We start from the raw sequence: 23,445 nt of genomic DNA, 5'->3' as shown, positions 1-23,445 counted from the left end.
GGTACTCTAAAACACCAAATACTTAAGTTATTTAGTTTAACAAAAAGTACCAAGCAAACCCAGTTTAACTTAGTTGAACTGCACTGTTTCTAGACCAAAGGGAGCAATTAAAAAAACAAAACAAAACAAAAAACCCACAACAAAACCCACCCTGAAACAAGCCAAGCCCCACAATCCTTACTGACTTCATTTCCTTTGTTCTCCTCTTCAGTGTGATTTAGATAATTTATACTTATGTTACGCCTTTATCTCAGAGGTATACACTGAAGTAACTAGATGCAAAAGAGTACATTCTAAACATGCTAGCTTGATATTATGCTAGAGAAATTGGAGACATACAAAAATGCAACTTATTAGTATTTGGATTTAATTATACCCTATGAAAATACTATGACTGGTTCCATCAGCTAGTTTTCAAGTTGCTAAGTGTGATCTGAAATAGAACTTTAGATAGATATACATCTCTTGAGGAATGATTGCCTAAAGGGAACATACTAATTTGGAGTTAACAAGTTAAACTTCTAATATTTGGCAGTTTTACACCACTTTAGACCTAGAAGCTTGGTATTTCTTGGGAACACCAATTTTGCCTTTTGTTCCACAAAACGTTTGGTTCAAGGTAGAAGGGGGGGGGGGTGGGGGTGGGGGGAGAGCAGCAATTTGAAGTCCTCTCCTCAGACTAGCATTTAAAAGCATGAGCTGAGCCTGTCAGTTACAAAGAAAGCAACAAGAGATACTACCTTTGCAGTGTTGTTTTGGTTTTTTTAAAAGAAATAAGTCTGTTTATTCAAAACAAATTTTACAAAACAATTGTCTTTTTGTGGTACAGAGCAAAGTTTAAGAATAAATATTGAACACTTGTATAAAAATTAGTAATATCAAAGGGAAACTGATGCAAACCAAACAAACAGGTAAAAACAATTTTAGCATTAAATATGCTGTGCAACAATGTCAAACTCTTAATGAGGAGTGACCATTCAGGCTGGTAACAGTTTTATTTGTAAAAGTAAAACCTGACAGCCCTGCATTGGAGCACCGAGACTATTGTTAAAAAAGGTTCCAGGTAAAGGTGTACAAATCTTAAGTCAGTGTTTAGAACCAGAAAATAGTATGTTTTCTAGCGTCTCCATTTTTTGAAAGGAGTGCCTTCATGCTTTCCTTTTTATTCAACAAGCAACTTCTTTTCACTGCAGCAAAAGAAAATGCATACTACAAACATCAAGGCCCTTTTAAGATTAAGAAACAATCCAAACAAAACTCAAACCAGCTGTAAAACAAAGTATTTCAGTGGCCAAAAGTGACTTTCAAATAATGGTAAACTACATTTAAGCAGTTTTAGATGTTAGCTAGGTCATTACCCTATAGAAGTTTAAGGTACTTAAAACTTAATTTACCTTGGCTTGTACGAGTGAAAATAATAAATCCCAACATAGTTATGCTGGTAAAAATTGTAGTCTTAATAGTACATTTTGGTTGCATACTGCATATGAAGACCCTCTTTCCCTACAGTGAACACCATGGCTTTTTCTAGTAGCGCAGTTTTGCTGTGCAGCTTGTTGGTTTAAATGGCTCACAACAGGTCAGGGATCTGATAAAGCAGCTTTCTTTCAGTACAGAATACTACTTTCTCTATATGTGCATTTATCTCCCTGTAAGCCAACAGGTTATATAGATCTAGGGTTGTCTTGTGTTGTTGTTTTTTTTTTTTTTTTAAAAAACGCACACATCCACAGTACTGTAAGTAATCTGTTTAGGCAAGAACAGGAACTGGATTTGTTCTTTGTAAAGTATAGCTGTTACATTCTTCAATCATTCTGACACTGATAAATTATTTATTTGTGGACTCTCTATATACCCAACATTCTTCTTTTTTTCCTTCTGGAAAACCAATTATAGAAAGTTATGTATTTCACTTAATTCCAGTAGCTACCTACCATCCATCTGAAATGGCAGCTTAGAGAACAGTCAGCAAGCTCACTCCTGGATTCCGTCTATGCTAACATACACCATTAGCCATTCAAACGATTAAAACGTGCAGCACAGCTCCAAGAGCAGTAGCAATTATTTAAACAAAGTTTACTACTTGTGGCTTAAAACTGCCAAGTCCTGTATAGCTGTTCTACAGTAAAGTCAGAAGATGCAGACCAAGTACCTCACTGCTCCACACAGTGAGAAGCTTCAGGCAGAAGAAAAAGGCTAGTTTTAGGCAGAAAGCAAGTAGTATTGCTCCTGCAATTAGCCCATTTTTAACAGATGCTTGATAATTTGTGAGCTTTTGCATTGTTATTGCTCTGCTGATAAGCTTGACCCAGTCAAGCTTTCGGAAGTAGTTTTCTGACACTGTCCACACTGGAACTTATTCCAGCATCAAATCAGTTCACAAGTAATATCTGACCATACCTTGTGTGGGCTCTGTGTCCACTCCAGAAGAGCTACCGTAGGTTTGGCAATTAGCAACTAAAATATCTGTCCTGAGAGTCTGTGAAAACACCATTAGTGAGCTATACAAGAAAAGACTGCAGACATCCTAGAACTTTGGTTCTCTATCATACTTATATGGCACCACAGTACAACTCATAATGGCTGGAGTTTGAACATCACTTTTATCCTGATTTACAATGCACAGGTGTGCTGTTCTTCCTGCAGGTGGTATTAACATTGAAATATATTCAAGATACAGGGCTTTGTGGACACAAACTACCTTGAAATTTTAAAGACAATCTTGTGCTTAAGACTTCAGAAGAAATATTAGTGATTTTCATTTGTGTACTTTCTGTGGATCAACATCGCCCTATCCCTTCACTGTGAAGTCAAACTTTGAGCAGAAAATACCCTCTCTCTTAGTTTAAAAAGCAAAATTTTATGCTTCTGCTAACACTTAACAGCTTCAAATTAGCTATAAGTAACATTCTCAGGGACTTTTGCTTGCTTTTAACCTTTAGAACCATGAATACTGGAAAGCAGAAGCATCGTTAAAAGAAAACTCATTTAGCTTATTTGCTTATTAAAGATTGGACTGTTTATATATACTACTTCAGTTTTCAGAAGGCAGAGAAAGATTAGCAAAACCAGTTACATGAGTAATATTTGATTTTATCCTTTCAAGTTCAGTCCTGATCTAAAAGGACCTCATTTGTTACTTAAAACAACCAAGTCAGAGGGCACTCAAACACTGCTTCCCTGTTTCAAAGATTTAGGGAGCTTTGAGAAAAAGATTGTAGCAGGTCTTCACTTCTAGCACTGTTTGTCAATTGTGCAGGTCCAGACTTTCTTTCTATGAAGCACTGAGAAATGGTGAATATTTGTAACCAATTCACATTGCCTTAAACTACTGCAATAGTCTCTCATTCATGAAGTCAGAAGTTGTATTTTCCTTGTGTTTTGAAAGGTCTACTCCATTTTGATATAGCAGATTTTTTTTTCCATCATGTGCCTTAGTTCACATAGCTTTTTTTAAAAAAAACCTTAAGACTTACTGACAGGTTCAAAGGAACAGACACTTTCACCAAGCATTTCAAAGTCTAGAAGTTAAGTCCATTATTGTTCATTTAATCCATACTTGCATCCCTTGAAGAGTGTAAAAAAAAAAACAGGCTACAATGTAAAAAGTTGCAGTACAATAGGAGAGCTATTCCAATAAGTTTCTGAACAGAATTTGGGACCATCTCTCCTGCCCCACCCCACACCCTCCCCTCCCCAGCTATTCACATTTAAGTTTTACCTCTTTCCATGTTTACATATATTTTGAATAAACAGCTAAAAAGTTGTTGCTCTGTTTTGGCTCAGTGGATCTTCAACGCAGATATTCAAGTATTAAGAAAATGCAGCTGAACAAGGGTATGTGTCCTCATAGTATAGTTTACAGAGAAGCACAATATTGACTAGTCTGCAGTATATTCTACCCCAAATCCCTGAAGAAAACTTTTTAACTTTGGGATCTGTAGCCTGCTTCCAGAGCTGGTGAAGATCATCTACGTGTCCGTGAGACGTCATCATTTTGTTATAAATGCAGGGATGATACGGAGCCTTTCCTTCCCCAGAAAAGAATACATGATATTGTGGTACAATTCCCATTTTATTGGCACAAAGACCCATGAAAACATCATCTATATAAAGACTTGTATTGAGAGTCAGTGAAGCCTCATATACTTTAGCTGCTACATCATTTGATATTACATATGCAGCTCCTGCTGTGTAGTCAGGGTAAGAGGGCCACTGGTACATTTCATATGGAACATAGTATTTGCTACTCTTGTCTCTTACGGGAGGGGATCCACGATGGACACGACCAATCCAGAGATCTTGAACACCCATTTGTGCTAGACTTTGGAGATAAGCAACAAGATTTGGCATATGGATAAATATATCATCATCTGCAGACATAATGAACCTGGCATGAGGACAGTAGGCATTCACCCAGCTAAACTGCAAAAGCAATTTAAGAGTAAGATTGTGAAAAGTATCTAAGAAGTCTTGCTGAATCAAATCATTGTATTTCTGGTCTTCCAGCTGAAGTTCTCTTTGCATCTGTTGTTGCTGCAGATGATCTGTTGGTCGTCCTAAAGCAAAAAGAGTTTTAATGTTGGCATTAAGTTGAGAACGAACATATTTCTCATTACCCCAAGTTTGTCTAATTGCATCCCTCCGATGACGGTTTTCAGGAGAAGTTTTCACAAACAACAGGAGAAGGACATCCTGCTGCTGACATTTCTCTCTGTGGTTGATCAAGTACTGGTAGCTTGATACTCTGTCCAAGTTATCCCTGTTGATAGACAGGCTGTCATTCACAAAATGGTAGCTATTTATGAGGTATCTGTATGAGTAAGATTTCATATGGCTCACAATGTGATTATCAAATGGTCCCCAAAAAATCATGAGACACAGTATGAAGCAAGTGGCAAATATCTGCAAAAAATGGCATTTTCTGACTCTCCTGGAACTAACAAACATTCTGATGCAGTTTCTATAATCCTTATTCTTGTTCAGGATCAGTGTTTTTACAGTGCCTGTGTTTTAAGAGGACTGTGTCACCCCTTCAAGATAAGTGTCCGTTGTAAGGCATGCTGTCTTTCATTCAGTATCCTTCCACTCAGCTTTGTTCACAGATTTCACAAGTCATCTTTCTCAAAAAACATTTTCCTTTGTTTGAAAGAATGCAGACAGTTTTGAAAGGTGAGACTTGCAAATGAGTATTCTCCTTCTGGGACATCTTGAAGTGAACACCACAGCTCTAAATCAGATCTTCTCATGTGTGTTTCCTTCACGAGGATGAATACCTACCAGTTGCAAGGGGAGGGAGAGGAGAGAAGTTTTAGTGAGCTGTTATTAACATGTCTGGTTGTAGGTTTGGTCATGGAAATGAGCTGACTACTCAGACACTCCCCATTACCATCCACCTACATCACACACCCCCACCCCCCAAAAACCACCTGGCAGCAAGTCAGAGGCTGTCAGTAGCCCTGAGCAAGCTCGAGGGAGGCAAGTGAAGAAGGGGAACCAGACACAGAGGCTTCAGTTCTGATACAAGAAACTCTTTCTTAGAAAAACCCACTGCCGTTAACCGACGATGACATTTTGTTTAAATTCTTTAAGATAGGAGGGAAGCCACACCCTACAAATGACCGAGTTTACAGGTCGGCTTTGGGCGGCCTATTAAAGAGCGAGACCCCCGCTGAGCCCCCTCCCGGATGTGGGAGCGCCGGGTCACAACGGCCAGACCCCCCCACAGGCCTCCCCTCCCTCACAGCCGCCGCAGGTCCCCTGCGCTGCCACCCTCCCCTCGCCACCGCTCCCCTCCACTAGGCGCTCTGCGAGAAGGCCCCGCCGCCGAGGGGAAGGGAGGCGGGCAAAGCTGCCCTCGCTCCAGTCGGGCTGAGGGCCGTGGGGGTGCAAGCGACGCAGGGCCGCCCGCGCCTCAGCGCGGTCCCCCAGCTCTCACGGGGCCGCCGCCGCCGTCCTGAGGGGAGGCGCCACCTCCATGTCATGCCCTGGCCCCTGTCACTCCTCCCCCTCACCCCGGCCCTGGTAGGGCCCCAGCGCACTCCCGCCTCGACCCCCCGGGCACGCTTGTCGAGGGGAAGCAGCCCTTTGACTTCCACAGCCAGCCTGAGGTTGGCCAAAAAGTGCCACTAGTCCAGCCGTGCTCCAGTGGTTCCCATTATCGAATATCCCATGTACAAGCTTAGGGCCTCTGTTTTTTGGCGTTGGTGCAGATAGAAATTGTTTGCAACCCGAGCTGCGGTTAAGAGGCACGTTATGCAGCAAGAAGCACAGACAGTCAGTGAGACACCCCTGTCAGATACACCTATTAAGACCAGACAGCTAACACTGCAGTGCTACCATCTCTGCTACCAACTGGAGTTTAGTGACAAATCCAAAGCACAGGAAACCACACAAGTCCAGCCTTCTCACCCTGTGGTTTGTAAAACTCAGTTCTCATAGCCAGAGTTGTCTCTCCTATCTAATAAACAAGAACAGCCTGAAGTAGCAGTTACTTGTTCATCCTGTAAAAACCTGAGACTACAGCGTCAAGCAAGAAGTGTAGGACTAGCACCACAAGGAATGACACCCCACAAGCTTGTCGCACAGAAACACAACCCCTGAAGAAAGAGAACACAATCACTATTATGTCAGAAGTTACATGCAACACATGTTTTGAGAGTTTTCTACCCATTTGACCTGCAACTACCCATCTGACTTGCTAGTCCTGCAACTAGGTAGCATGATAAGAATGAAACAGACTATACAGAGATAAGAAAACTTGGAGCAATTTCACGGTGTAGTTATCTACCACAGGAAGGGGACTGGCTGCTCAAACTGGAAACAGTGCATCGGTGCAGTTGAGGCTTGCAGATTGTAGTGCATAACAGAAAAGCTGTATGGGCAGTTTGGTGAATAAAAGTCAGTCAGCGCTTTTTATAGTATTGGTTTAAACCCTTTTTATTTTGGAAACATGAAGTTAAACAATGCACCTCAGAGTTATAAACTCAGCAACTTTACAATAGAACTATTGCAAAGCTTACTCTTGTTTCAGATGAAGCACAGAGATGCAGACAAGCTGGAGTGTTACAGAAATCCAGACATCTGATAGGTCCTTTTGGAGGAGTGGGTCTGAAGATACCCACTACTTCCAGAGAATGAAGATAAATTCTGGTTTTCCCCTCTGACCTAGATACTTATTTGTGCTTTTTTCCAAAATACCTGTACTCTGCATGAAGTTGACCAGTTTGACAAATGCTACAGCAGCATCTCCCCCAGCTAAGTTCACAAAGTCTAAAAAAAAAACAAAAAAAGGGTTGCCTACTGCCATCCTGCCATCATGATAGCTTAAAAGCAGCTGAATGACTTTTCTGAAAGTAAAGGGAGCACAAGGCAATCTATTTAACCATTTGAAGCAAAGTTTGCCGTGGTAAACACAAGAATCCTAGTCACCAAATACAACTTTTTTTAGATTACACTTAGATAACATGTTTTGGCAAGAGTCTGCAACTGCCCATGTCATCTGGTAAAGTGAGACAATAGTCAACACCACAAAGTGACAGAGGTCACTGAAGACCAGCAGTGAAACTAACCTACATGACAATTACTGCCACTAGGGAAGAATAAAAGCCCCCAGAAAAAGAAAAAAAAAAAAGACCCAAAAATCCATCACATCATGGAAACAGCTTTAATTATGGAGCAGATAGCAGGGGACAAGAGATGCGCACAGACTAAGTTTTCTGCTCCCTAGCACTCCCCTCTTGGAAGTCAGGGATGCTGAAAAGATAGCCTAAGCTTTTCCTTAAAGAAGAAACAAGCCATAAAAATCAACTGACTAAAGGCAGGAACAGTCTGGTCTGCCATTTCCTTGATCTAGGTTTGCAGGAATCGGATCAGGCTTTAGTAGACAGATGCTTTTCAGAATCTTCCTCAAACATACCTCTCGGGTAAAACTTCAAAATGCGATTATAGGTGAGCAATACTGATGAAATTTAAGGAGGCCTATACCTGGCCCCCATCTCCCTCCAAAAAAGCCTGGAGATTCCCATTGAAGGTGCCAATGCACAAGTAGTCTCCTTCATTGTCAGAACTTTTTATCACCCATTTGCAACACCCATCCTTCGGGCTTAGTCATACTCTCCTTCCCTTAAGAGACAGGTTGAGTCACCACAGGAGCTATTCACTGACAACTAATTCTCATCCTAAGAGAAAAAAAACAAAACATACCAATATGTTCACCCTAGCCAGAGGAAACATCATGGAACAGGGATAAAACCATGCTTGACAGCCATTTTTCTGAACATCAGGTGGTTTGCCTCTTGGTGTAAGTTTTCTTGGAAGCTTTTAGATCCACTCTGAGACGTGAGAGAGACTGGGAGATCCAAGCACCCATACACAGTTCCTGTAGCTGCCTTCCCTTTCCGGTAGATTGAAGATTCACAACTGCATGTGGTCTTCCCACAGTTGCAAGTACTGCAAGCTTTTTTCACCCTGTAGCAATCCTACCCTTTCTAAAGGGGTTTGTTATTTAAGCTTTCAGTATTACAACAAGCATGACTATCATTATAATGTAGCAACTGTTTACAATTCTGTGTTTTCCATTCAGTATATATTCTGGAATGAAAGTGGAACTAGCACAGCTTGTTATGCAAACTCAATAGTTTGTAGAGTAACCACTGTGGAATAGCAGATCCTTGGGGAGCTACTTTAAATGTCCACAGAAGTCAATATTTGAAAAAAGTCAGTATGAAGTTAATTTCAGGATAGAACAGTTTTGGAAAGTCCACTGACAAGAGACAGACAAGCGCTGTCTGGAGAAACACACAGATGCCTCGGACATGAAACACCAGAGACAGGAGGAGCCATGAAGAGACAACATTCACACAAAAGACACTCCAACATGGAGATTTTTTCCAACTACCACCACCCTGATAAAAACCTAAACCCAAGAGAGACCAACTAAGACTGCCCCGAGAGAAAACACCACAACTCCCAGCTACAAATTTTGTCATGTTACAATACACAGGCTGGGCTTCAATTAATCTGTAATAGATTCAATATACCACATCCCTGCGTAACATGTATTTTAGGACAAAGACAAAGATCATAATATGTAGTTATTTTTCACTCCTTCTGCCTAGTACAGAAGATAAGTTTAGATCACAAGTGGCCTTCCCAGGCCACACAGGATATTCCAGGAAACACTATTTTAAATAGAACCATTTTTTACTATCAGCTTGTAGCAACTGTCCCTTTCACATCAACAACTCTTTGATAAAGAAAGTTCAGAAATCTACAAGAAAGAACACCTCAAACATTACCTAGTTTCAAAACACAAGTCATCTGAAGAGCTGCCAAAACTTAACTCCACATCTTGTCCTTGGCTCTGCCAAAGAGCCACTTAGTTTAAGGGTGCAGTTCCATGTGATGGTTGAGCTCAATCAAAAGCTTACTGCTGCCAGCTGGGGACAGCCTTACACTCACTCTGCCCTCTCATCCTCACCACACAGCCCTTCCACAGCTTGCAACAGCTCTGGAGCTTATACAGTTGGCTCAACAAGCCCAGTTCAGCTCCTCTCAACCTTTTGCCCTCAAAAATCAACCTGCTGAAAACCTGAAGAAGAAAGTATCAGAAAGTGGTCAAACTTTATCTAGAGCCTAACCTAAGTTCACAGCAGGACTCAAGGGTTGCTTTTGTAGGACCAGATGTAACACACATTGTTTCTAAAGCTTTCAGTCTTTTCAGTTCTAAGGCTACTACCAGGCTCTGTGTTACTACAGAAAACTTGAAGCCCTAGGGCTGGCTTTTGGTCTAAAGTCAGGATAGTCCTGTCACATGAGCTACTCCATATCACCTTGTTTGATAGTGGAGTGGGATTTCCAGGTTAGAAGGCACATTGCAGAGATGCTCCATTCCTGCTGGAAGATTTCAGATGTCATAGACCTAAACTGCAACACCACTTAGAGCACTAAGTGGATGTGCCCAACCACAGATGTGACAAACGCAGACAAGCTGCAGTTAAAGCTGCAGAGACTAAGATTACCACTGCCTGGATTTAAATTCAGATTTGTGAAGCCTAGTGTAATGGTGAGACAATCCTGAAAAGAGTGGCTTGGATTTCCTTGAAGCTTTCAAAAATCTGTTTAGAAAGAAGCTACGGGGTTCAAAGAACATATTTTGGCATGTCTGAGAGTTTTGTTTGTTAAGTAGAATTTAAAACTTTTTGCAACATATGGTTTCTGAGTGATTTAAACAGTTGTAATTCCTATGAAATTGAACTCTTCCATCTCCAGCAATACCGATTTAGGTACTGCTTACACCAAAAGACCAAAGGAAATCTAGTTGAGTTCACACATCAAATAAGCCAACAAAACACAAAGTTACATGTTTATCAAGATTTTCCCTTCCGACTGACTAGTTAAAGGGTAAGAAAGTATGTGCCTAACTTAGTGGGAGCAAAGCCTGAATGGACATTGCTGCTTACAGCTTTAGCTACAAGATTACGTATGTAGCCCAGGTTCCTCCTACCATTTTTCTGTTGCTGACGTCTCTTCACAAGTCATGCTGTCATCTCTACCCTGGCCTATGTCCTCCTCCTTCACTCATCAGTGTTTGAAGAACTTGTTCTACATTAAGAAGTTGCTTTGAAACTGACATTCAAGTTCCTCTTATATATGAGCTGTATCACAAAAGAAAACTGAACAGAAACACTGAGCAAGTTACTGCCACAGTGACAGATGGTCATTTTAAGAAAAAAAGATGCAGTAAGGTACTTAGCTAAGCCTTCCTTCCTACATAGTTCATGAGCACTGAGATGGAAAGAAAGCACATGCACACAGCCTGCAAAGAAAATAATTTCAAGTAATGTCAAAGCTTCCACTGTTATACATTGTTCTGTACAAAGCTGGTGAGAAATGGAAGTTGATTTGGACAGGTATCCTGTAGGAAAATACGGTCACAATGATAATGGGATTAACAAAAAGAAACAGTCTCGTGCTATAAAGATTTATGAGAAGTTTAGAGTCTGGTCACGGATGTTGCATCAGTAAGGAACATTAATGCAGGGATGACTGACAGTAGCTTTGAAAATTTTGTTTCAAGAACATTTAACCCATCCTTCTGCAATCTTATATGCAGGCATTGCCTGTAAATTCTTTAATTTGCCTGCAAATTGCAGTCAGAGTATAGTTTCCTGGGATGGTAGAATCAGCATTCTTAAATGCTTTTGGTGCATGTGTTGAGGACTTCTCAGATTGAACAGACACCTGATTTTCAGAAGGTGAACATCCAGCACCTTCCAAAATATGAACTCCTTAAGTGATTCTGAAGTTGCTCAATCAAGAGCAATCCCCTCATTAAAAAAAATGGGCACTGAAGTACAGCACTTCCCCCAGGGGAGCTTTGTATCAGAAATATCTACAGCAGCATGCAGAAAAATGAGACATTGAAAGCTGTTACCACTTCCTGCTTCTCATTGATGTGTAACACTTACAAGTGCTGGGGCAATCTCTGAAGTGTTCCTTGGCAGAGAAATTCAAAGGATGGCAAAGCATTAGATGGCAATTGAGTAAAGCATTTCAAGTCCTTCAGGGCTGGAAGCAGAAACAGGTTGTAAATGCTTAACACTGCCAGGAAACAGCCAACTGCCAGTAGAGATTTACCTTTCCACCACAGCAAGTGCAAAACCTCTGTAGAAGGAAGAGTGTGATTTCTTGCTTCCCCTAAGATGAGCATCAAGCTTCCCAGCTGCTACAAGCAAATCTAAATGGAGACATCTGCCAGAATGGACAGACTCGCCTTCTTAAGTTGCTTTCATCAGGATCAGTTCCCTGAAACAGCTACTGTGCAGATAGCAGGACAGGAGCAGGACCACATCTTTCAAGCACCAGTCTATATTCAGACTGCAATTTTCAGTTGCTTTAGCCTGCTATATCTGCTGCAGACTCTTCCCATACAAGCTAGAAGGGAGGATTGCGTTTTTCAGTATGAAAGCCTCCAAAATGAGTCAGTTCAAGAGATTTTGCACAAAACACACATGCACCAACAAGAAATTCTTTGCTTTGTGTGCAGCAGATTGGGTGAAAAGAGCCAGTTCTTTGTACTGACAATAAGGATAATATTCTGAAGTTTCAGTCTGGCAGTGACATGATTGAGGCCGCATGACCTCATATTCTGAGAACAGTGACAAAATTAAGTACTTCCAGGAAGGCAAGTCAGAACTCTTAAGACCCAGCTACAGAGGTCTTAATGGTACACACTGTACAGCCCATCGCATCTGTTTTGGCAGATGACAGCGATAAGCTCTAATGCTATACCAAAGAGCAGTCTGCATTTATGTAAGTTTGCTTTTACAGTGCCTGTATTTAAAGACATTTCGTTCGTATTTGGAACCTTCTGTATGAGTGGTGTAAAGAATTTTCTAATGACTATATATAACTTACTCTCAGAATATTATAAATACACCTTGCTTGCAAAAGAGGGTGAGGACCACAAAAAGCATTATAAAAAAGGCTAGCTTGCCACTGCTTTCTATCCCACATTAGTGTATTCATCTCTTTACAAAAAGATATTTCAGGCAACCTTGCAAGAAGGACATCCCATTACACATGACAAGCTTTGAGCTGAAGGTTGACTGAAGCTGAAGGTTGAAGAAAACTGGTTTTCCCATACTAGAGAAAGCAATTGTGAAGTATCAAGCAGTGAAGGATCCAGTCCAACGCTCAAGACTGGAAGACAAGAGAATGCAAATTCCCTAGTTACACATTCATGCTGAATCCCTGTTTCATAGCATGTTAAAGTTGAAGAACTGCAACATCACAGATCCACCCCATCAGTAATTCCTTCTGCGTCCTGTTTTAAGTAAGCTGATTCAAATAGTTATTTGCAGCTAGATCTAGAGATGTTATTTCCTGTCTATTTCCCCCACAAACCTAAAGTGATTTCTGTTCCAGTCTACATGCCATAGCTGTACAGCTTGATCTTCAGGTATCTGAAGCAGACTTTTTCCATGCTAGCTGTCAAACTAAAAGAGGAAGTCAAATTTAAGACTGACAACTAATTGCAAGATGACTAGTTTAAGCTGCCTTCCTATGGGGCCTCACTTTGAAACTTTTTTTTGCCTAGTGAGAATACTTTCCAAAAAATACAGCAAGTTAGAAAGTGAAGGACTCATTTAAACAGATGGCTAACACTGTTGTACCATGGCCATTTCTAAACCATGCTAGGCTTTGCTATCCTAGTTCCATGTTTTAAGCTTTTCATTCCAGAGTAAATATTCTCTCATGGGCTTTCCAGTCTATCCCTCTTCCTCAAACCATACTCTAGCCTATAATCCCAATTCTGCATCAAACTCCAGATGGATCTTCCATACTGCAGCAAGAGTTTACAGTAAAAATTTGCATGTTACACATGTCACTAGCATGTGGGCACTAAGGCAGGAAGACAGCAAATGAAAAGTTCAATGTGTAGATTAGAATGCAGGTGGTTTTGCACCAAAGCATTGTCTTTTTTTTTTTCTTTCAATTAGACTAATGATGATAAAACATGTTGAGATTTAAAAGTCAAGTCAAATACTAGTTAACCTACAGGGTACAGGAACTGGTGGAGTCTTTTAGTGTTCTATTAGACTAGTTCTTTCCTTTCCAGATTTAAGGTAGCACAGATCAGAGATATGTGAATTCGTGAGTCCACACAGTAGAGTATCATCCCATTAAACTTCCCAAAATCAGCTCAGCTGCATAAACTTGCCTCTCTCTCTCAAGCATGGCTTATTAACTTTAGCCAAGCATCATGCTGACTTACCATCTAGACACCATTTATAATCTATACACAACTAAGGACAGAAGTCCTTGATCACTCCTTTTCACATCAGATCTTTTCCTCCACTAGTTTATGTTCCCAAACCTACAAGTAGAGCCCTAGGAGACAAGTCTGCAGGCTTGTCTACCTGCAAACCATGTACACAAGAGTTCAAGGAAGCTGGGCTGCAGAACACTAGTGCTGGTTCCCATCCTAACAGTACCTGGGTCAGTAAGAACCAATGTCACTTTTGTTAAAAACTCTTCCAACTTCGGTGACCCAAGTCACGTCGTCAGGAACATAGCCTGGCTTTCAGTTCTTTATACACATTGTAGAAATTAAGGAGCAAGTTGGGTCCCAATCCTATGCATAGGGATACTAGACAGTACAGACTAATTTTCTCTGTTGCTGGGTAAGTATCCAGGTCTTCAGTTTCAAGGCCGTGCTTTCCCCACCACATACACACACCCTGCAAGCACAAGGTCTAACACTAGACTGAATCCACCATGCAGAGATCACCTCAAGTAAAGCACACCTACACAGAAGTCTCCTAGTAATTTAAGATAGTCTCAAAGCAAGTATAGGATCAGCCTAGAAAAGAAGCAGCTCTATGGAGAAAAACAATACTTGTATCAGTATCTACGAAAGCATCTGAATATATAATTAAATTTAAAAGATGAGTTTTCTGATGAGTGAAAAAATCGTAAGAGAGCCTCTTTAAGATGACCCCTTAATGGCTCATCAGCCCCGCAAATGTAGCAGAGCTGCCATTGCCACAACACTTCAAAGCCCTCCTCTTGAGATCACCAATAGCAAATATTGCTTAAGCCACTTTATCTTTCCTAACACCCACAGATCTACAAGCACTTAAGAACAGATAGATAGTCATTGCGCACTCTTCCCTTGGCCCTTAAGAAGAGTCATGCCTTGTTCATTCTCACCCTCTCCTGTTCACTGCTGTGCATAGCTGCCAGCAACTCTTAAGCAGAGAGAGAAATGTTGTATTCTACTCGAGGCTAAGGAAAGAGGAGGAGAGTTATTAATGACCCTGTCTGCATTTTGGATAATCTAGTGAGTTGTCTTTTATTAATGGGAAATGAATCTATTTGAATCAAGCAAGCAACCTATCTGACCATGTATTCACTTCTTGTTTAGCATTTATACTTCAGTCATTTTCTCAAGAGATCAATTCCCATTTGGGGTAGTTCAGCACTAATTTGCTAAAACTGTTTCAACTCATGCAAATGCAGTGTAAAAGTGAAGTCTATATATATATACTACATATATGCATTTTCTGTAGAAGCATGAAGTACTAGTCATTCAAGATACACCAACAGAAGTTAAAGAACTTACATTTTTAATGAATTTAAAGTTACATAAACATCACCTTGAATTCAATTAGTCTAGATTTAGGCAAGTCATTATCTAGAAATAGCAAATGCATCAGACTGTCCATTCCTCCTAAATCCTTGCTTCCAGACTGCAATTCTGAAAGCATTCAGTCTTCACTGTCATAAGAAAGCCCCAAATAGTTTTAAAGTTGAATCTGAATAAAGATGCTAGAAGCATTGTGTTAAGAGGTACATGTAGTTTGAGTAAAGTCAAACTCCTATCAAACAGATACCATCCAAACCTGTTAGGTTCATGCTCTCCAATCTATCTATCTATCTGTATGAAAAGACACCCCTTCTTGGGGAGTGATTATCAGTTTGGGGAGAGGGTTAAAGAAAACAGCAAAGAAAGTTTTGCTAAAGCTAAGTGTACTGGAAGAGCTGGCCACCAAAAAAGACTGAAGAGGAGAATGTTTTCTGCATTTGCAACAGTTGCTGACAATAGTCACCACTGTTTTAGTTTTAGCTCTTCCATGAGATCTGGACTCATACAGCTAGCTAACCTCTTCCTTTAGTTCAGTAGTGAAGTGCTAAGCTAAGGTCTATTTCAATTATTTTATATGACTACATAAGTTTTAAGGCTTTAATGTCATTTTCACATTTTAAATAAATACAGTCAAATATTTCACATCAAAAGATGTTGGTTCTTTGTAAATTTAAAAAAAATAAATTCAATACAGAATGCTCCTACATACAAGTTGGGGGTATCCATGTTTGTTTCAAGCAAACCAGAAAGACACAAACATCTCAGATTTTATGATAAAGTGGATGGAGAACCACCTCAACATATACAAAAGAGCTGCAGATTGGCCAGAATAATAGCGGTGCGAGGCTCTGTTTAAGCCTGTCTGCAAACTGGGTGGGATGAATGCCATTAATCCTATCCTACATCTGTGGGAACCAAGGAGAATTTTGGCCTTTTATACAGCCTTTTCTGCAGTGCAAGAAGGCCGGGGATTGAACAGGAGACGCTCATCTGCTTTTTGTTGTTATGAAATATGGGGAGCAGTAACAGCACAGGCTCATGGCAGAAAAGCAAAAAGAACCAACACCCCCCACATGCACTTATGAAAAACGTGACAATACAGTAAACTGTAACAACTTAAGCACAGCATCCTGCAGTTTCTAGCTTACCACAGTTGGAAGTACCCTCACTGAGAGCTGCCAACAAGTCACTGGCCACAAAAAGCCACAGAACAGAGGACTAAAATTCCTCAGGCCTAGCTTCAAGATTCAATTCAGATAAAAGTCAAACAGAGGAACTGCAAAACATTCCCAACATGTTTAATCAGCAGTGAGATTTCTCTAAGGCTACAGTCTTTGTAAATTAAATGAACTTGTGCATTTGCATTTAACCAGAAATACTTGTCTCTGCTTACGAGAAATAGATAGTAGGCCATATGATTTAACAACATCAAGAGCCGGTGAAAATAATATTTTAATATATATAAAATATATATCTGTTGTATGTATGTGTGTATAAATATACACACACACTTTTATGCAAGACTAATATAAGGCCAAGAACGTAACTGAACTACATACAGCATCAGCATACACACAGCACCAGATTAAGAACTTCTGTGAGGACAGTTTAGTGAAACAGTTAAGTAGAAACTACAAATGGAATTCACTGGGAGACAGACCACAAAACACCAGTCTGCAGACTCTAGAAGGAAGCTACAAAGATGGAAGCAGAAGCTTACAGGACAGGGATGACTTAAGGCAGAAGGAAAAACAAAGAATCTTGCTCATTCTAGAGAGCTGAGCCTTGAGAACAATGCAATACAAAGTCAGTACTTGTAATTACCACAGGACTTTACGCAGGTCTTGAGTCAGTCACAAATATGGTACATTTGCCACGCCTATTAGCTACTAAAAATGTAGTGAATAAATATTTTATTGGAAAGTCAGGAAAGTTACAAAGAAGAGTTGCAAAAACACTTCATCTAGTCTTAACAATAAAACACATGATTACAACCCCAGTATACAGTGTGAAGTGAAAGACTAATCTTATTTTAGTTAACCAAGGAGAAGAAAATCTATCCATCCTGTTTCATATTCCACGGAAACACACAACTAATGGAGGAGGGGGCTGTGGTGATGTATGATGAGTAGCAGCTTAAAGAGCAAGAGAAGCTGTACATTTCCTGCCCTAAAACAAAAGGCCAGTTTAATTCAATCAGCACAAGCCTCTTCAGGTCTCAGCAGGAGTGAAACTGGAAGAAAAAGTTGCAGGATGCAGCAGAATAAATGTGAGTAGAAAGTGACTTACTAGGCCAACAGTAACTTCAATGTGAAGCAAGTTGCCTCAGCTCTAAACACAGAGGACTAGCTAAAATCCCTTCCTTTGCCAGTATGTCCCAAAGCACCTCCAACAATATAAGCCATGTTGACAAAAGGAGTTCTTTATTTCAAAGTTGTTGCACCTCAGTTGGTGAGGTTGAGTTGCTGCACCTGAAAGGTGACAGTGTACCTTCAGAGCATGGCAGCATTCCTGAGAGTTCTGAGTGACCAAACACTTTTTATTCAAGTTTAAGACTACTACAATCTGGAGATGGTACCAGAGAATCAATCTTGACTGCAGGAAACTGGTTTTCAGCAAGCAAACTTGCTCTGCGCTACAAGGCAGCAACTCCAACAGTCTGTGGTCTTAGCAGTATATAGACACAGGTCCCTCTTCAACAGTCCTTCAAACCAACTTGCTTTTGCTTACAACATTCCTGTATTTTGAGGTCATTTGTCCACAGGTTGTTTAAGCACTCTTGGGATCTGTTAGATTTTCTGAGTTGTTTGGGCATGTAGCAGCAGCATCTCCAAGCCACAATTCCATCTAAGCTGAAGATCAGACTATGCCACCCAAACAACAGATAAACTTCAGGACTGGTACAGGTTCATTCTGAAAAGTTGCAATTCCAACGTGAAGGGCTTGTTTCATCATCCTGTTTCCGTATGTTGTGGTGTTTTCCTCATTGACCATAGAATTTAAGTCAAGGGTTGTCTTTCAAAGATCCTTCCATAGCATTCCCCACTCTGCTACCAAGGGCAAACATTCTAGTCACAAAACTCATAAAAGAGGGGATACCACCTCTGAAGTGTCTATGACTATTATTTTAGTCTTTGAAAGCCTCAGTTCAGGATCTGGACCACAATTTCCCAAATGTTGCAAAAATCCCAAATATTCAATGTCTCTGGTATCAGTGGCAAGTCCTGCTGTCACTTCTGGCCAGCCTGACAGAGGTGGATCATATGTTGCTTTCCACTGGCATTTAAATATTAGTTATTACTGAGGTCTGCTGAATATTCAGACAGCCTCACTCGAGATGTGCATATCCCAGGAAGCTGAGGAAGGTACTTTACTAAACTCCACAAGCCATATGGAAGGAAGAGCTAGTAGTGCAATGTTAATCCATCACTTCCTTGTTCCTTCCACCACTTTCTACCAGTTCCAAGGCCCAGCAGACCTACTGCTGTAACAGCAAAACCACAGTCAGTTTTCCCAACACCAAACCCCCCCTCAGTACTTCTGTACTTTAAGCAACACATTCAAGTTCAAGAATTACCCAGACAATTCTTCAGGCATAGACTGATAACCATGGGAGATGAGGCAACACTGAGTACATCCTAGGATGCCTTAACAGGTACAGAATAACACCAAACACATAAGCCACTGGCATTTCAAATGATAAGCGATGACTTGCAGGGTTTTCCACATGCTTCTCCCTAATCTGTAGGTGATTTACCATTCCTAGCTTCAGTACTCACTACTCCAGTTTGGCCAGATGTCAGACAGACTGTCCCAACTACTGCTTTGGGCAGCATGAGCAACTAGTTTGCTTCTTAATAATTTAGGATCTTAGAGAAAGCAGAAGTGGTACAGTTTTGATTCACTCAAGGAAGACAACTAGTAAGCAAATTACATTTTTAAGCAGAACACCAACACCCCAACCCCCAAAACCTTACCAATGAAAAAGCCTGCATTTTCACTGAGATACTACATTTCCGTATGTAACAGACAGTGGGCTTCTATGAAACTAGTTCTGTGCAGAGCAGACAGTAACTTTCATAATACCAGAGGAACACCCAGCTCTATGTGATGATCCAGCCTTCTGGAATACTGCTAGAATATTCCATGGCTGTTGTTATCAACAGTGATTTAGTGTCTCCTGCCCTGCTCTGTAAGGGGGCGGGGGGGGGGGAAGAAGAGGCATTTATCCTTAGATTACAACTATTTTCCCTTTTTTAAAATAATCCATTTGCCAACCCCATCCTTTTCCGTTTCGAACTGCTAGGAGAAATGCAAGAATTGGGGAGGAGAAGTGAGAACAGGACAGCATCATACAAAACAGATTTCAACAGTTGCAGTAGTAGTTTCAACGCTACTGCCGGGAGATCCTCAGGCACAAGCCTCGGCACTCTCAACAGCAGGATGCTGCAGCACAAGTAGCACGTAATGAGTTCTGCACTGCTTTGCGTAGCTAGGACAGAATTACAGGCTTTTTCTAATCATTGCCTTGCACTTAATTTAGTTGCTTACACTGGAGTAAAGCCAGTCTCCCATCTCTAGATACTCCAAGATTTCGCTCAGAAGCGTTGACAAAGCTGCTCCTCCCGAGCAGCTCAGGTGGTCCCCGCGCCCCTACACCGAGGGCGAGCCAACGCCGCTCGCTCCGGGCCCTGCCGCAGCCCCGGGCAGCCACCCCCGCCCCCCGGCGCCGAGAGCATCCCAAGCCCTTTCCCAGAACCTCTAAAACCCAGGAGGATCGATAATTCTCGGAAGCTCGCAGCGGTGCGGGGTGGCGGTGCCCCCCGCCGCCTCCGCGGTGTTTCCGCCGATTGTTGTTGCTGCCGCGCCTCACCCAGCGGCTGCGGAGCGGCCTCCCGGCACCCCCGCGAAGCCCGAAATTAAGCGCCAAGCCATCCATAGCTTTCCTCCCATCGCCCGGGGGCATCCGCGGAGCCCCGGGAGCAGCCTGGGAGGGGGGAAGGGGCAGAGACGGCGGCCATGCGGCTGCGGGCGCCCCTTCGGGGGAACAAAGGAGGGAGCCGGCGCGGCCCTTCCCCTCGCACACCTCCCGCCGGGCACGCCCGGCCGCCGCCTCCAGCCTACACAGCTTCAACGTCGGCAGCCTGCCCAAGAAACCAAAAAAAAACCAAAACCAAAAAAAAACCCCAACCCCCCAAAAAAGCAAAAAAGTTATTTTTTTTTAATCTTTGCTTAACGCAAAGGCGCTTTTTGAAAGCGTTCAGTATCTCCCCCTTTCGCCCAACGCGTTTTCTCCAGCCGACTTTTTTCCTCTAGCGTCCTCAAAAAGAGTTTGGGCCAGGGCTGCGCCCGTCGAGCGGCCGGCAGGCGCCCTGCCTGAGCCACCGGGGAGAGAGGAGGAGAAAGAGGGGAGAGGGGCTCCCGCCGCTCGTCGGGCCGGGGCGGGGGGGCTGCCCCAGCGCTCCCGCCGGCGCGTCCCGTGTTGCAACCAAGGGCTGAGCAGAGGAAGTCCCAGCCGGATTTGCTAGTTTCTTGGGTGGGAACAGTTGAGGAAAAAAACAAACAAACAAACAACACCACCACCACCACTAAAAAAACTACCCCGCACTTTTCCTGTAGCAAAAAAAACAACAACAACAAAAAACCCCCCCAAATCTGGAGAAATAGGAACCCGGGAGGGGCTGCCGGAACAAGGGGCGGGAGGAACCAGCACTGCTTTGAATGGGTTATTTCATCGCAGTGCTCGAGTAGCTGCGAGTTTTCCCTCCACGGCTCAGGGGATGAGAAAGACTCTGAAAAAAACACCAAAAATTTCTGAGGTTTTTCTTCTTTTTTTTAAAGAATATAATCGACTGCCAGCCAGTGATCAGAGACTGGGGGGGAATCTGCTAGGCGGCTACACAAAACAGACATTAAAACGGCGGTGAAGTTTGGGTTTTGTTTATCACAGAAGTTTGAAATCCCAAACCCCGACAAAACCCTTCTTTAAGAGAGGAGCAAGGCGATCGCGTACGGAGTTCATGGATACGGTCTGTAGCAGAAACCTTTTAAACAAAGCAGTTGGAAAACTTGTTTGTCCAAAGCATGGAACCGCAATTCCAGAAAGGCGGATAAGTGAGACAGCCTCCTCCCCTGCATAAACCAGCTCTTACAATCCCCGAAGTCAGACAGAGAAGAGAAAAAAAAGCATTTAGGAAAACAGGATATTTTCGCTAATTTTAATTACCCAGCTACTCGCTTCACACGTAAGTGAGGAACGAACAACCCGGCTACTCTTTGCAAGCGAGCAAACTTCGCGACCGCGGGGACAGGACGAGACCCAGCAGAGATTCCCGTATCTCACCGACAGCCGAGGACAGCGAGCTGCTCTCTGCTCCGCTTCCTGCCGGGGGAAGAGGACTCGCCCCGGCACAGCCGGCGCCCAGCCCGCACTCGGGGCCGCCTCATTCACTCGCAGCATATAGGATCCCTCGGCCCCGGGAGCCAATGGGCTCCACCTCCTCCTCCTCCTCCTCCTTCTCCTCCTCTCCCTCTGCCCTCCTCCCCTCCCTCTCCGCCGAACCTTACAGGCGCTCCGGGCTTGGCCGTGGATTCCCGATGCTCTTCTCAGATGTCCCACTGTTTATAAACACCCTGCCCGCCTGCGGGCCTTTGGGATTATCCATACTCCTGGTGTACCAGATGGATGCGATTTTTTTTTTTCCTCTTCCTCTTCCTCTCTGCCGAGGAGGTTGGTGAGGGTGAGGCTGCAGTGTGGGGAAACAGTGTCTTGCAATGACATTCAAAGCGCTAAGAGTAATGTTTCTTAGAAGTTCAAAGTTACTTATATCTTTAAAATATTTTAGGGGACACGATTAAAGTTCAGCTAATTGCTGCTCTATGTCTCCGAGGTGCTAAATAACATCTTATTGTGGCTAGTTAGTTTGTAGGTCACAGTGAAACGTTTATTTCCCTTTCGTGTTGGAAATCTTCAGAGACGGAAGGAAGAGTGGGGTTTAGGGGGTTTTTCTCTTCCACCCTCCCCACAAACCTCGGTGACTTTTTTGCATCATTGAAGTACATCAGTAAGTCAATCTCCGTGGTCAGTAGACTGAGATGGAAGTATTTAAAAAACAAACCAAGGTAAGCACTATAAACATGCCTTCATTAAATACACTTTTGCCATACTTTTGTAAAGAGAAAAACAAGGTTTAAAAAAAAAGCGCTCATTCAAGTGAAGTTGAAAAGCCACTATAACACTGTGCCTGTATGGTTTATTGGAAATCTGAGATTTCTCACTGAACATAAATATCAAACACAAGCCCGTTGTGTATCTTCCATTCTTTCACATGAGTGTGATTGATCTGAATCATTCCTGACCTAATCATTGACTTCATAGAAACTTAACTATTGAATGTCATGACAATTAGTGTCTGTTTGTCACTTTACAACCATAATCTGACAACATCTTTGTGAGGTGAGGAGTTGTTTTCTTTTCACACACAAGAGAGAAAATCAGAGATAGGAATACTGTTGTCAAGGGCACCCAGCAAGAGTAGAGCAAGGGTAAAACCTGAGCAGTTAAAATCCCACAGAAGGATGTGTTGCTTTGTAACACCGGTTTTGTTTAGGGAAACTTCAAGGATTTTTTCACTTGATCTCTTCTTTCTCCTGTTGTATGTCTTAATATGACTAAACACTTTACAGCAGCTTTCCCAGATTTCTCTTTGTTTGATTCTTCAGTAAGACAAAATATCATTCTTTATGATTGGCAGTTCACCCTAGCAGAAAGTTTGTAGATCGTTGTGCAAATTTGGCATGTTATCTAAGCAGTGTTTAAATAACAGTAGAAATAACCTTATAAACAAAGCATCATTCATTTTTATCATCAAAATGATAACTGCTGATTCCTTCCCCAGTTCATGAATGTTTTCTTTTTCATAAGTTTATTCTTCATTCTTTTAGGTGTCATCCCATTCAAGCCTTTTATCAGTGATAAAATGGTCCCTTTCAGAATGTGAAATTCTCAGTGATAGATATTTAAAAAACTCTAGAGCACCGATTTCTTGGCAGGTGATACCAGTTTTTCCTGTTTTCAGTTGATATTGGTAAACCAAGTAAGAAAAAAAAATAGCAGCTGGATTCTTCCTTCCACAACTAACTGTAAAAAAAAAAAAAAAACCAACCATGATTCATTTATGCTTCAACCAAATATGACTGTAAGCATGCAATTTTAACTTAATATTTTTAATGCAATTTTAACTTAATATTTTTAATGCGTAGGAGGCCAGCTTGCCAAACACAAGCATGAA

The 23,445-nt window shown here is 41.9% G+C and overlaps 2 protein-coding genes across 12 annotated transcripts in view; one reads left to right on the top strand and one right to left on the bottom strand.

Moving 5' to 3' along the window:
• The window catches only part of MCF2L2 (MCF.2 cell line derived transforming sequence-like 2), a 187,060-nt gene that overhangs the window by 95,252 nt on the left and 68,363 nt on the right, over positions 1-23,445 (top strand). The window lies entirely within an intron of this gene.
• B3GNT5 (UDP-GlcNAc:betaGal beta-1,3-N-acetylglucosaminyltransferase 5) lies at positions 742-21,633 on the bottom strand. The gene is made up of 2 exons (XM_074878606.1): positions 21,498-21,633; positions 742-5,276 (listed from the first exon to the last, which is right to left on the bottom strand). Exon 2 carries the CDS (start codon positions 4,948-4,950, stop codon positions 3,814-3,816), a length of 1,137 nt encoding a protein of 378 aa, XP_074734707.1. The 5' UTR covers positions 4,951-5,276; positions 21,498-21,633; the 3' UTR covers positions 742-3,813.

Source organism: Strix uralensis, chromosome 9, assembly GCF_047716275.1.
Source record: "Strix uralensis isolate ZFMK-TIS-50842 chromosome 9, bStrUra1, whole genome shotgun sequence".
NCBI lineage: Eukaryota > Metazoa > Chordata > Aves > Strigiformes > Strigidae > Strix > Strix uralensis.
The sequence above is the reverse complement of the archived record's forward strand: the minus strand, read 5'-3'. Positions and strand labels throughout refer to the sequence as shown.

Coding starts and splice junctions, on each gene's coding strand:
- B3GNT5 (XM_074878606.1), bottom strand. CDS start 4,950: ATGTTTGTTAGTTCCAGGAGAGTCAGAAAATGCCATTTTTTGCAGATA.